Consider the following 15,438-nt stretch of genomic DNA (forward strand, 5'->3'; position numbering starts at 1 on the left):
TAAACAACAACAACAATAGGAAGATAACCCAGGTGAACTATGAATACTCGTTACCTCTACTGCCTCTGAAATAGCAATGGACAGAGGAACCTCACCGACCTTATTCCCGTGCTGTTATCCATTACATAATCCATGCAATCCCCTGCTCCCCATGGCCAGGTTACTTGTTATTATCAATAGTAAAGATATCTGCCCTCAACAGACCACTGGAGAGATTTTTAAACCTAAAAGGAAAAAAAGTCTCTGAGGCTATGGATAAAAGGTCCCCCCCCCCCCCCAAATTTAGATAGATTGAAGTTAACTTAATGATAGAAGAGGGCTGAACAGCTGTTGTGTCCCTGAGAGAAGCAAAACATAGCTTTCTGTTGGTGGGACTGGTTCCTGGCAGAAAAAGTCCCTGGGCACCAAGGAAATATGTATTTGTCTCATGAACCTTTGTTAAACCTGATTAAGACTGTTTTATCTTTCATAAGAACAGAAATGACTATATTATAGTGACTATGTTTCTTGTAACTTTTACAGAGAGATTCGGAATACCAGAAGTTTAACTTACATAGACTCTGGCGCCCTAAAAGAGCTCCCCCTTCTAAAGTTCCTGTAAGTATTAACTCCTATCCCATCCTGCCTCTTTTTAAAAAAGAGAATTCTAATGTAGGAATATCCCCGGGATAATGTGGACCTGGGTCTTTTTAGCGGTGAGTGGTTGGGTGGCCTGGGACACACCACATCCTGTGACTTACTCCCCACCTTTTCCCTTCAGGCAAGGTGTCAGGTGAAGTGAGTCACATTTTTAAAACCTAATCAAGGGACTTCCCTGGTGGTCCAGTGGTTGAGAGTCCACCTGCCAATGCGGGGGACGTCGGTTCAATCCCTAGTCCGGGAAGATTCCACCCGTTGCAAGGCAACTAAGCCTGTGCTCCCCAAGAGAAGCCCCCACAATGAGAGGCCCGCACACCGTAGCTTGAGGGTAGACCCCACTCGCCGCAAGTCGAGGAAGCCCGCACTCTGCAGCAAAGACCCAGCGCAGCCAAATAAAACTATTCACAAGTCGGCACCCAGTGCTGGGACCAGAGTCCGCCCCAGGAGACATGAGAGAGAAAACGCCATCATGTACGCACGGTCTTGAAATGAATATACCCTCTGAGAGGCCACCAGTCAATTTTGTTAGGGAACAGGTATCACAATATTAGAGTGGCTGTTACACTAAAACGAACCAAAAAAGGCGACACTTGATCTCTTAGAGGTTGGGAGGGGCCCGCAACAGAGAGGGACAGCACTTTCTGCTTGGGTGACACCGTGCGAGCTGACTGCAGTCTCAGTGAGAGCGGGGACCACACGTTTCCGTCCTCTGTTGTACTTCACTGCCTGTCTGCTCAACCAAGCATGCTCAGTGCGTGTGTGCACACACGCAGGTCCTCTGGGCACCCTCCCTTCTTGCCTCCTTTTCTGCTCACATGGGCTGTGAAAGATTAGGACGCGAAAACATTACGAAGGAAAAAAAAAGTTAACCTTCATCCCAGTACCCAGAAACAATCACTATTCACATATTAGTTCATCGCCATCTAGGGACTTTAAATAAAAGTATATATCCAAATATATTTCATGCAATAAGTCTTCAAGGATGAGTAGAGGTTACCCAGGAGGGGGAGAAGAGAAATACAGGTGGGTGGAATAGCACGATAAAGACACGTAAGTGTGGAACCGCGTGGCTTATTTGGGGAACGGAAAATAGCTCAGTGTTGAAGAGGTAGGGGTGGGAGACACCAGGGGAACAGAAGAGGACACGGATGGATATGTGGCTGACGGGGTATCTGGGAAGTAATAAAAATTTGCTGAGCCACAAGGGAAGCCCAATAAAAACTTACAGCACAAGGTAATTGCTCCTGTGTGGACTCTGAGCTTCAATCCTTTAGTAACTCTTTCATTAGTAGACATCAGGTTCCTGAGTCTGTGCAAGGCTTGGTGGGGAACATGCTGGATAATAAAATGTTGTCCTTGCCTTCAAAGAAGCTTACCATTTTTTAAAGGAAGATTCATATACGGAATTGAAAAGTTCCTCTCCTAGAAGAATAGTGGGAAGTGACAAATGAGAGGTACATACCTTTATCTGGGGGTGCAGGTAATTACAGGAGGCATCAAAAAGGAGATGGGCTCATTGGGGTTTTGAAGTATGAAGAGATCTTGGTCCAAGTCCCTAAGATGGCATTTCCAGCCCTTTCCAACACGGTCCCCACTTAACTCTCAGGCTCTTGCCCCCTGCTCTTCCATATGAACCGCTGTTGCAATTGAATGAGTTTATTTACCGTTCTTCAGATATCCCTTATGGAATGTTACTTCTCTCCTTGGTTATTTGGAGCTTCCCATTTGCTTTTTTGAGACCTCAGGCTCCTGCTTGCTCTTCAAATCATGTGCCTTCCCCTCTAGGAATCAGGTCAGAATTTGCCTTAGAAGGGGCACCATAGAGACTAGAGTTTTCTCTGCTGGAGACTTTCTATAAAGGTTTGCTGGCAGTGACGAGTTCATAGCACGGCATGCCAAGGCTCTCAAACAAAGCGCAACTCTACTGCCTGTGTTCTGGGAGGGGCAACAGTGTTAGACCAACTAAGCCTGGGAGGCATCCGGAGCCTGAGCTTTTATATTCATGCTGTTTTATGCACATTTTTATCTTGACATTTTGCCCTGATGATACAAGCTTTGGAGAGTGAAGACACTGTCTTTGACTGATTTCCTTTGTCTGAACATTTTTTTATGGTACTGCTGCCGTGGTATTCTCAACAGGCTGCCAAGGGAGTATCATTCTTGGTAAAATAACCAACACAATATAAGGTAGAGTTTGCAAAAGGGAGCCTGGCTTGGAGTCGGTAATTAGATTGTCTTTCTGTTGCATCCTTCCCTTATTCCACCCTCCCTTCCCCCGACACATGCATCATGTCCTCCAGTTAAAACAAGGGAATCACACACGCACACACACACACACACACACACACACACACACACACAAAGAAACCTAAATTCCTGTTTCTAGGAATCCCACGTGGCTCAAACAATCCCGATTTTCCTAAATAGAACAGATGTATTGACGCTGGTGGACTGGGTAAATTCTCGTACTTTGAGGAGCATTGTCCCATTCAAGGGCTGGAACTTGCCATGGTTTCTCAGATAACTGACAAAAGAGCTAGGATTTGATCCTAGTCTGACATCAGAACACATTCAGCTGTTACATTATTCTACTTCCTACGTGTTGGTTTCTTACCTTGTTTCTATTCTTTTTTTCTTCTTTCCCATGTACTGTAGTGGCATTTTCAACACTGGACTTAGAGTATTCCCCGACCTGACCAAAATCTATTCCACTGATGTATTCTTCATACTGTAAGTGTGCCCACAGGCAATATTCAGCAGTATTTTACTTGTCGCTAACAAGAATTAGGGTGCAGCCACAGATGTTGGTTGGAACCAAGTGAAGCAGTTTTTTCGAGGAGGAAGCAGTGGTAATCTGTGACAATCACCCTGATGAATGAAGTCAGGCGAGGACTGAGAAATGCCCGTTGGGTTTGGTAATACGGGGCACTGTGATTCTGAAAAGCGGGACTCTCTGGGTGGAGAAGTCTGTTTGGAGTGAGCTCAAGAGAGATTCGGAAGGGGGAATTAGAGATGGTGAACTCTTTCAGGAAGTTTCACTATTAAAAAGAAGCAGAAAAATGTCTCAGTAGTTGGAGCACATGGAATAAGGAGAAATGGGTCTCTCTTTTTTTTTTCTAAATGGGAGAAACTGTGGCATGAGCGTTTGCTGATGGGAGTGACTGAATAGAAGGAAATTTGATGATATTGAGGATACTTTATTTTTCACATAGCTTTTCAAACACTTTCCCATGTGTTATCACGTTTGCTCCTCTTAACCACCTTACAAGGCATAAAAGGAAGTTATAGTTGTTACCCTATACAAACGAGGAAGCTGAGGAATAGAAAACCTAAGGAATTTGGTCTGAGGAGGGTCCCAGGAGCGGTCATGAGTGGTCTCCAACCACTTCCTGGGACTTCTGTTCGGGGACAAGTGCTCTTTTCCAAAACCCGTGACATAGTCAAGTGTCTTACTAGTTGTACAGGCATGAAAGGACATATGCAGAGAGATACAGGTTGAGTTTGTACTGTGGCATCAGCAAAAGATATAAAGAAAATGATAGGATCCAAACTCTTGGGATTTTGCTAGAAAAAAAAAAAAAGCCCATGCTCCTTTGCTGCAGAAGAGCTCTGTTCAAAGTATATCCCATCTTCCAGCAACTAGAACACAGAAAGTTCTCCAGGAGCATCTGCCTGGCAGCGTTTTTCAAGTGAGTGACATGTTAATAATAATCATGAAACGAAACCCATCAATCCCATTCTACCGACCCTTTTCGGGGGTTCCACACACTGGGGAAACGAGTTGCTCTGGATACAGTATTTGTCACGTGAGTCCTCCCTTTGCACATGAGGACTTTCAGAAACCTCAGCCCACACTCAGAGCTCACTAGCTCACTGCACAGGTGGGGCTCTGAGTGCATGTCCACCTAGGTCAGCTCTCACCACCTCACCGGACCTCCGAGCCACCAGCAGCTAAGAAGAGTCAACAACACCTAAAAAGAAATAAGATAAAATGGAATCATGTCAGGTTATATATTTAGGTGCATATATACAGCAAGAACCCAGCTCCAGAGGTGTTTTTTTTCCATCAAGTGTTTTTGTTCCTCTCTTGCAGTGAAATTACAGACAACCCATACATGACTTCAGTCCCTGCGAATGCTTTTCAGGGCCTGAGCAACGAAACCTTGACACTGTGAGTATGGCCAGTTCCACTCCTCCAACTCTGGAATTTTTATCTGGGTCACTGTCATATTCCCGCAGGCCATCCAAGAACCACACTGCCATACAGTATGTTGCTCTTTGGTCTGCCAAGGGCTACACACAGTTAAATAAGAGTGGCCCCTTATGGCACGGTGCTCTGCAGCTGACAGAGTGGTTTAGGCAGCAAGACAAAGGGTAGTCTCTTACAGAAGTGGCCCGCACACTCTATCTGTGAATGGCCATTCAGGTTTTCCAGACCACATGGCCTTGGTGGCAACAGTTCAACGCTGCCATTATAAGGCAAAAACAGCCATCCACAATACATAGACTAATGAGCACAGCAGCTATGTTCCAAAGACATTTTATTGACAAAAGCAGGCAGTGGGCCAGATTTAGCCTGCAGGCTTTAAAATACAATATCATGTATCCATTATCTCAATTGAACAGAGGAAGAATCGGATTACAGCAAATTTAAGTGACTGTCCCAAGGTCCCTGAGCTAGAAAACAATGCTCCTAATAAGGGCTTTTAATGCTTTGCACTCATACTTCAGCTGTGTCATCACTAACTATTACTAAGCTCCTATGATGGGATATTGGATAGAAAACATAGTCCTTCTCTATATCATCATTTTTTCCAGAGTTTGAATGAGTTCTGCTCTTGAGTTGTTCAAAAGGAAATGCTTTATTGGGGAAATTTGCAAAATGTTCTCAGGAAGGAGATCTCATAGGGGTATAAAAGATAAGTTAATTTCCCAGGCCATAAAGAATTCCCTTCTTTGGTCAAATTAACCACAAAGTAAAGTTGGGGCTTCATCAAACAATCCCCACCTGACTGGTCTCAGTACCACTGTTCACGTTCAGGCTCGGTGGGTGTTTGGCGTGGATTGTTATCCAGCTTCCTTTCTTGGGTCACATTGCATCTTCTTCATCAATGTATCCAAACCTGATCGAACTATCCTCCAGCAAGATTGATCCAAGACTCCACACAACTCTTTGAAGGGCTGTTTCGAAGCAGTCTCGGGCCAGCAGTCTTGACCCTGTGAAGCAATCTCGACCTCTGGAACTCTACTCAGAGTGGAGCGTTTCAGTTCGTCCTTCTCCAAACAGGAGGAGAGCTTTCTTAAAGAAACAAGAGGCTCCTTAGCCACACTTTCATTTGACCACACAGCAAAGACTGGGGTTTAGTCTGCTCAGCTCCAAACCTCAAGGCCATTTGCATCTCCTGTAAAAGCTTCCCCTGTGCCACTGGCCACGCATCATACATAAACACCAGTCTCAGTTTCCTTATAGAACGTTACCTCCACCTTTCGGCGTTTTTCTCTAAGGACTCATATCACAAGCAGACCTCTCCATTGGAGCCTGGTCTTTGTCTTACACCCAGCGTGGGGCCTGATAGGCATTTGATAAACCTCTGAATGAGGGAACCTCAACTTTTCTGAAATCTAGAAGTGGGGAGGCCACGACTGGTCTACTACCTTTTCAGATGACTATTTCTACATTTCTGCAAAAGCCCTTGCTTCTTTGAAGCTCATGCTCAAAAAACTGTAAACACGAAAGGGTATGTGTCCAACAGCAAAATTTGTACCCATCTTCCTGGTAGGATAGAGTTTCAGTGAAAATTTGCACCTTTGGTTCCTTCTTTACTATGTTTTTGTTCCTTCACTAATTTCCCTTTTTGAGACCTACATGTCCAGTAAGATTGTTATTTAATCTTCTGAAATGTAACTCCAACAAAGAACATTTTTATTGTCTAGGTCTCTCAACCAATTCTGGATAAACAGAAATGCCAAAATTAGGAGTTCTCACATCTTCATTCAAGAACTCTAGTTCAGGAAAAATTAACTTATGTATAAAAATTACTTACGTTTCCCAGCTCGGTGCTGAGCATCCCTGTGCATTGCAGTCCTTACCCAGGACACCTTCGAGCTAGAATTAAACTCACTATGTAACTGTTTCAAACAATACAGACCAACAAACAGGATAAGTTCTCCACAACTACCTAAGGTAAATCCAAGTTCTCAGGTCTCGGGAGACCTTTTAACACAGTCTTCTTGTAAGCATCCACACCTCACTGTGTTAAATGTCTGGCTACCCTGTGCTCCCAGCAACCTCTTGATGAGGTATCAATTGATCATACTTTGACAGACAAGGAAAACTGAGGATAATTGAGATTGAGAAGTTCTCAGGATCACCTACTGTGAAATGACAGACCCAGGTCTCATTCTAGATTTGCAGTCTCCTGCGTGCTTCTTGTTGTGTTTCCAGAGTTCACAGGAGGCAGACTACAGTCATTTCCAGACTTCCCCTAAATCGCCACTAGCTGTGCCTGACTGTGGTCCTGACAGCCTTCTCTCATCTCCAGCCGATAGCTCCCAGGAAGCCCCCGCTGCAGCCCTGTGCAGACCAGACCTCTCATGGCTTTGTGCCCTTTTGGTGGGTGGGAAGAACTGCTTTTGAATTCAGAAATTCTGCTTCTGGACAGCTGTGCATCAGTGCGGCTTTGGTAGATCACCTCCACCTCTCAACCTGACTAGGAAATGCAGGCAACAAGGCTTCGTTCCAGCCCTCGGAATCCCTGTATAAATTAATTAATTGCAGCAACATAGTAGCAAGTTAAAAATGTTCAAATTTCCCCAAAGCCCAAGGTCTATCTACTTTCTTAGATTTGTTTTTAAAGGTCAGTTTAATTCAGTTCTCAACCATTTAATTAAGCATTTAATCTGTGGTAAGCCCTGAGGATTAAAAACATGAATATAAATGTGAAATAACATTTTAAAATATAAAACCTATGCATTCAGATGAATGATGTCTTTTAAAGTGCTCTTCTTAACAAACAGCACTTATTTCTCCATCTTTGACATTGGGTTAACTCCTAAAACTATTTTTTGAGGATATGTAGAATGTTTTTTAAGAAGTCTTTAATGATTGCAAATCTTCGTTCATCAAAGTGAGTCTGCTTCTGAGAAACAGGAGCCAAGTCTGGAGGATGAGGACTCAAACTAGAAAATATTATTCCATGTCCCAGTAAAGAAATACGGTAAAGTTTTCTTGTAGGGCTCATAGATGGGATCTGAGAAACTTCATGCACATTTCTGGCATTGGAAAAATGAAGCCTGACCCAAGGGCCAGCACTGCCTCTCACAGGTCACTGATTTCTTCTCTCTCTCTTGATTATAGAAAGCTATACAACAATGGCTTTACTTCAATCCAAGGACATGCTTTCAACGGGACAAAGCTGGATGCTGTGTAAGTCAAGGGTTGCCATGCAAACCACTATCTTTCTCCTACACCTTCAGCAGCCCCAAGAAGGACCATTCAGTAGGTCAGAATTCTGCTAGAGATGGGTTCCCCCAGAGCATTCCTCAACCCCAGGGTTAGTTAGAGCAAGACTTGGAGATGATGTTAAGAAACTCTGCAAGAGCCAGCTTTTAGTGAACACTTACATTGACTCCAATTCTAAATCCCAAAGCCTTTATCTTTAATAAAATGGAGAACCATAGTGTCACCTTCAATTACCTAGCAGGAGTGTGTATGTGTTTGTGTGTAAATATTCATCTACTAGGTTTCGAGGCCATCCTAGCACAGGTTTGAGAAGAAATTTCAGACAGAGCATTTCAGAAGGGAGTGAGTTTATTATGAAGAGCAAAGATAAAGTGGGCACTGCGAGCACAGTGAGCTAACCTCTGACAGACCAGGGAAAGCTGACAGTTTTCGTGGGTTAGTAGCCAGTTTTTATAGCCTCAAGACAAAATTCCTGCTGGAAGGTTGGTGTTAGGTGATTGGTTGGGGCGCTATAGGGTGCCTGCTGGAGTGAGCATCTTTGCCTAATTGGGAGTCAGGGAGCTTGTTAGTGATGATCAGGGGGCTTTGGGCAAGGTTACAAAGGGGCTTGTCAGCTTCAGAGGTGTCCTTGGTTCTGGGCTCCGCTTCTGTGGCATTGGTGCAAAGCTTGGCACCTGTGGCCTCGAGGGCAGGGCTCTAGACTAGGTCCATGAAGTAAACGAGGGTCTTAATTAAGTCCAAAGCTATTCAGACCGAGAGGGTTTTCACTTAGTTTTTTTCTGACATGTTTTCAGGAAAGGTGTCAGTTTATATTTGATTCTTTCAGAAAGAGCTGAAAAGCCACATCCCGGTTTTGCCTCCACTGTAAATGAATTATGCCTAGAATAGGATGTAAGCAAAAAAGACCGTCTATCAGGTCTCTGTGGTCCCCAGCATCTGTGCCAGGGCATGCTTTGTGTCCAAGACCTGACAGACTGCTTCAGCCATACTGGTGTGTGATTTAACCCCATAGCTAGTAAATGACAATTAGCTTTGGTAGAGTCTGCTTTCTACAGTATGGTGGGCTAAGTAATTTGTAGGGCCCTGCTACTATGAAACAACTAGATCACACATTTAAAAGTTCTATATTTTACGCCATAGCTCCGAAGAGAGGGAAATGAAACAAAGTAATGAAGCAGTAGCTAAAACCACAGTGGTGGGTAGATAGAGAAGGTGCCGTTCCCTTGGACAGCTGCCGGCATCCATGGTGCCAGGAGTCGAGATTTCAGTCAGGCGAAGTGAGGCAAACCTGAGACCCCTGGGTTAATTCAGGGAACCTGGATGAGAGCCAGAGTGGGACCACGCTAGTAGAACCTCTGGGCTCCTGGTGGAAACAAATGCAAACCTCTGCAGAGGAGAGAACCTCAAGGCAGGCTCCCAGGTGTTTGATTTGTTTTATAACAGTTTATTGAGTATTTTTAAACAATTGTATTTTTTTCAACTTCAGATGTTCTGTTTGCTTTTTAAAAAATTTGCCAGTTCATTTCTGTAATTTCATCTTCCCCCCCCCCCCCCCTTTAAACACTTCATGCATAGTTGTTTTATTCTGGAAAATGATTACTGCAAAATCTGAAGACCTCTGTTTCTAGATCTCTTGTGCTGTATGATGCTTCTCAAACTTTACTGAGCATATAGAGCATTGGGGGTGGGAGGGTCTTCTTAAAATGCAGAATCTGATTTACGTAGATCTGGAGTGAGCTCCAGGATTCTGCATTTCTAACAAGCTTCCAGGTAATATGATGCTGCTAGTCCACTGACCACACTTGAACAGGTGGCAGAAATAACCTGTATAATATATATTAATAAGTTCAAAGTCTTTAAACCTTGGTGTTACTCCCTGAGTTCTCTTTGAAGTGGGGTCTCATTCTTTACCAAGTTTTTGGATTTCTTAGTAGTTTTTATCAAGTGAAGATCCGAGTACCTTTCTCTAGACTGTCTAGTTGTGGGCTCATTCAGGTTGATGTTAGTCATTTGTTTAAATATATAATTACAGGGACTTCCCTGGTGGTCCAGTGGTTAAGACTCCACCCTTCCACTGCAGGCAGAGTGAGTTCAATCCCTGGTTGGGGAACTAAGATCCCACATGCTCTGTGGTGTGGCCAAAATAACCCCCCAAAAAACCCAAAACATAATTACAGGGTAAGTCTGAAAAGACTCAAAGGAGTAATGTGAATATTTATACATCAAACTTATTTATAGTATTGGAGAGACCCTACTTCTATCTTAACTTTATGTACACATCTCACACAATCCTTCATTTATTTTTATACACATTTATTGAACACCTTTTACAACCCTGTGTGTGTGGTAAGTTGCTTCAGTCATATCTGACTCTTAGCGAGTCTATGGAGTGTAGCCCACCAGGCTCCTCTGCCCTTGGGATTCTCCAGGCAAGAATACTGGGGTGGGTTGCTATGCCCTCCTCCAAGGCATCTTCCCAACCCAGGGATCAAACCCACATATCCTGTGGCTCCTACACTGCAGGCAGATTCTTTACTGCTGAGCCACCGGGGAAAGCCCTCAACAATCCTGGAACTGTGCGATACCAAGATGAACAAGACCAATGTACTCCCTGCCCACACCAAACACACATTCCAGTGGCCTCAACTTGAGGGCAGCAATATCAAGGGTCAGAGTATACTGGGGAGAAATGTACCCAATCCAAAATATGCATTTCAGATTGAAAATAACGTTAACAATCCTTGCTTGGAGACTGAAGCATGATTTTCTGTAGTTATCACATTAAAAAATTATTAGCATTCGATTTTAATATTGCATGAGTTTAACCAAATATTTTTCCTCTTTATACCTAGAAAGCCATGACCCTTAGGGCAATAATCTTCCCAATTCAAATTTTCTATGAATGAAGTGGGGAATTGGGACTTCTCAAAATAATTAAGTCAGTTTGTAGATACTTAGGGTATAGAGATTTCAGAAGACTGTCACACCATTAGGGACATCAGGGTCATCACAATGTTAGCATTAAGGCAACAGAGAACCACATTAGCAAATGCTCAAAAGGGACAGTGAAGAACCTTTCAGTTAGGGAGATGAGAGCTAGTCACATGGCTCTGAATTATCCACCATATCCAGCTGAACCCAGATTTGCCAGAATCCAAATTACTTTTCCAGAATTCTGGATAAGAAGGATAAGAAACCAACCTTGAATATATAATAATTCATTTCTAAAACTTATGTTTTTCCATACGCAAATGATTGTAATCCCCAAAATGAGGATCTGTGGACTTCCCTGGTGGCTCAGACGGTTGAGAAATGTCTGTCTACAATTCGGGAGACCCAGGTTCAATCCCTGGATCGGGAAGATCCCCTGGAGAAGGAAATAGCAACCCACTCTGGTATTACTGCCTGGAAAATCCCATGGACGGAGGAGCCTGGTAGGCTACACTCCATGGGGTCACAAAGAGTCGGACATGACTGAGCGACTTCACTTTCTATGAGGATCCGTGCTCTCAATTATTTGCTTCCTCATCTTACCATGTTTAGTCATTGGACGATATCACCCTCAATCACTCTCAGGTATCTGACAAGAGATTTGGGTATAAAATTCAGACTTTTAAGTTCTGCAGAGCAAGGTTCTCAGTACCGGCTACCAATTTGAATCACCTGAAGAGATTTGGAAGCACTGATACCTAGATTTTACCACCAGATATTCTGGTTTAGTTGGTCTCAGTGTAGCCAGAGCATGGGAATTTAGAAGTCCCCTCAGGTGAGTTCAACCTTTGCTTTATGCAAAGGTCAAGAACCGTAGCTGGACTTCTCTGGTGGTTCAGTGGTTAAGAATCTCCCTGCCAGTACAGGGAACTCAGGCTCAATCCCAGGTCCAGGAAGATCCTAAATGCCTCTACAGAGCAACTAAGCCCTGTGCAGTGACAACTGAGCCCCCAGCCCCCTAGAGGCCATGCTTCGCAACAAGAGAAGCCACCACAAAGAGAAGCCCAAACATCCCAAGTAGAGAGTGGACCCCACTCGCCACAACTAGAGAAAGCCCACACACAGCAATGCAGACCCAGTGCAGCCAAAAATATAAATAAACACACGACTTTTTTTTTCTTAATGTGGCTTTTTACATTTGACAGAGCTATCTAGTTGCCAGGCCAGAGCCAGGACCTGGAACCCCTAGTTCAAGATTCCTTCCCCTGTGCTCTGCTGGGATTCACTGCTGCTGACTTACCAGCCCCCTCTAAGGCTTGCACACCCGATTCCTCTAGCTGCTGCTACTTGCTTCATAGCCCATGATAATATGTATCCTTCTTAGTCTGTTAAAGACGTGAAACAGAAACTAAAACATCTTGCAGATCTGTAGATCTTATAGAGGACTGGACTCGTGCTGGAGAAAGGAGATCACTCAAGACTTAAGATACAACCAGTGGAAGTTTCACAGAACAGTTACACCAAGCACCAGTGTTATTTGTCAGTGAGAGTCTGGCTTTACCAATGCAGCAAGGTTACCCACTCAACCAACTTCCAGATGAGGTTTGAGTGAGGGACACCTTGATGAAGAGGCGGGCATGATCAAAAGTTATTAAATTCAAAGAATTGGGACTAAAATCTGTCCATGTATGTTCACCGTTTTGCTTCAAAACATTTCATGCCTGCTCATAACTGGCCTTTTGGTCATGTTTAGAGAACTCCACAGACACTTCAGAAGGTTTCCAGAGTGAATCTTCCTTTATTGGCAGACTACTGTGCTAACAGGATCTGGGTGTAATCCAGTAGCCTGTTATTTTACAGTTTGGACATAAAGTCAGCTGCAGAATATCAAAAAAGTATAGATATATTTTGTTTTGAATAAAAAAAGAAAAACTAACAATGGAACCATAATTCCTATCCCAATTTCTTCCCAGCCTTTGTGGTAAGAGAATAAATTGGGTTGGGATAATGGAGTGCATTTCCCAAACTATGTTCCTTGAACTCTCTTTCCATAATAAATTAATGAGGCTTACTTCTTGAAAGCTGTTCATGACCTTATGAAGTTAAATAAAGTGTACAGCTGGACTTCTTAGGTCTTTTGATAGAAGAATCTGAATTACTAGTATCCAGTAGGAGGATCTGGAGTAGGAAATGGCACCCGGCTCTAGTATTCTTGCTTGGAAAATTCCATGGACAGAGGAGCCTGGCGGGCCCATGGTGGTTGCAGAGTTGGACACAACTGAACACATACACACACACACACACACACAATAGGAGGATACAGTATGCAGAGCTTCTTAAGGAGGTCTTGGTTCCAGGAGCCTCTCTCTGGACTGGCATGCCACAGAATACTTTTTGGGGAAAGCTACTGAAGACAGAGAATGAGTCGGTTGGATGGCATCAGTGAATGTGAGTTTGAGCAAACTCTGGGAGATAGTGAAGGACAGGGAAGCCTGGTGTGCTGCAGTCCACGGGGTTGCAAAGAGTCAGACACAACTGAGAGACTGAACAACAAAAACACTCGAAAAATCTCTGATAGACTGACTGCCTTGTTGGGAGGCAGGTGAATTTAACAAGGTCTATTCAAGAGGCAGGCTATGGAGGATATAAGAGCCAGGAAAGTTTCAGATCAGAGAAGGCAATGGCACCCCACTCCAGTAGTCTTGCCTGGCAAATCCCATGGACGGAGGAGCCTGGTAGGCTGCAGTCCATGGGGTCGCTAGGAGTCGGACACAACTGAGCGACTTCACTTTCACTTTTCACTTTCATGCATTGGAGAAGGAAATGGCAACCCACTCCAGTAGTCTTGCCTGGCAAATCCCATGGACGGAGGAGCCTGGTAGGCTACTGTCTCTGAGGTCGCACAGAGTCGGACACGACTGAAGCAACTTAGCAGTAGCAGTAAAGTTTCAGATGATCCTGGGGTCTTCTGAAGTTAAATCTATGAAGAGGTTATGAAGGGAGACTGTTTCTACCTTCCTACCAGGTTTCTTCTCAGACCATACCTTGGGTTCTGTGAGAGCCTTGGCTGATGGGAGAGGGTTTTTCTGTTGAAGACAGTGGATTTTAATTCACTGATTCCTGGAATTAACAGTCTGTTCTAGTCACTACTATCCCTTGAAACACAGAAAAGAATCAATGCATCATTTTCACATACTTTCTGGACATTTTAATGTAAGATTTGGAAGGGTTTCACAAATGCAGGAAATATTTCTTAACTGAAATCATTTTTTCCTTGATTTTTTAGAAGTCTAGAGCTGAGATCAGCAAACTTTTTCTGGCAAGGGGCAGATAAAAAATAGGTTGGTCTTTGTGGGCCATGAGATCTCAGTCATAGTTATTCAACTCTGGCTCTGTAGCATGAAAGCAGCCACAGGCAATTCATAAACAAATGAGTGTCACCATGTCTCAATAAAACTTTATTTATAAAAATTGGTGGCAAGTAGAATGTGACCACATAGTCACAGTTTGTGAAACTCTGATCTAGATGCAGCCATGAAATTAAAAGACGCTTACTCCTTGGAAGGAAATTTATGACCAACCTAGACAACATATTAAAAAGCAGAGATGTTACTTTGCCAACAAAGGTCCGTCTAGTCAAGGCTATGGTTTTTCCAGTGGTCATGTACGGATATGAGAGTTGGATTATAAAGAAAGCTAAGTGCCAAAGAATTGATGCTTTTGAACTGTGGTGCTGGAGAAGACTCTTGCAAGTCCCTTGGACTGCAAGGAGATCCTACTAGTCCATCCTAAAGGAGAGCAGTCCTGAATATTCATTGGAAGGACTGATTTTGAAGCTGAAACTCCAGTACTTTGGCCACCTGATAGGAAGAGGTCACTCACTGGAAAAGACCCTGATGCTGGGAAAGATTGAGGGCAGGAGGAGAAAGGGATGACAAAGGATGAGATGGTTGGATGGCATCACTGACTCAATGCACATGAGTTTGGGTAAACTCTGGGAGTTGGTGATGGACAGGGAGGCCTGGCGTGCTGCAGTCCATGGGGTCGCAAAGAGTTGGACATGACTGAGTGACTGAACTGAACTGATCTGGATGTAGGTATTCAGTGAGGATGACCATTGTGTCACGAAATATGTAGTCTGTTTCTCCCAGTTCTTAGTAAAGGTTAAATGGCTAGCATCGGACAAAGATAAGAAGTATCTGGATAAAAATATTTTAGGGTTTGAAAGTTCATATTCAATCATAAAATAAAACAAAGACTTTTTTTCCAATCAGTATTTGAAATCTAAACTTAATCTCTGTTCCTATTATAAAACTAAATGTTCCATCTATTCATTCTACCATAAGTTCTTAATTCCTGCTTGATAGAAACGAAATTTTTCTTAGCTTTATTCTCTTCTGTAAAAG

At 43.5% G+C, this 15,438-nt stretch overlaps 1 protein-coding gene across 1 annotated transcript in view; it reads left to right on the top strand.

Annotated features, from left to right (window-relative positions):
• TSHR (thyroid stimulating hormone receptor) overlaps positions 1-15,438 on the top strand; it is a 170,168-nt gene that overhangs the window by 111,225 nt on the left and 43,505 nt on the right. Inside the window, exons 4-7 of the mRNA XM_052647047.1 lie at positions 523-597; positions 3,295-3,369; positions 4,733-4,810; positions 7,997-8,065. Of these exons, the coding sequence (XP_052503007.1) occupies positions 523-597; positions 3,295-3,369; positions 4,733-4,810; positions 7,997-8,065 (297 nt within the window). The remainder of the gene's footprint in view (positions 1-522; positions 598-3,294; positions 3,370-4,732; positions 4,811-7,996; positions 8,066-15,438) is intronic.

Source organism: Budorcas taxicolor, chromosome 10 (genome assembly GCF_023091745.1).
Source record: "Budorcas taxicolor isolate Tak-1 chromosome 10, Takin1.1, whole genome shotgun sequence".
NCBI lineage: Eukaryota > Metazoa > Chordata > Mammalia > Artiodactyla > Bovidae > Budorcas > Budorcas taxicolor.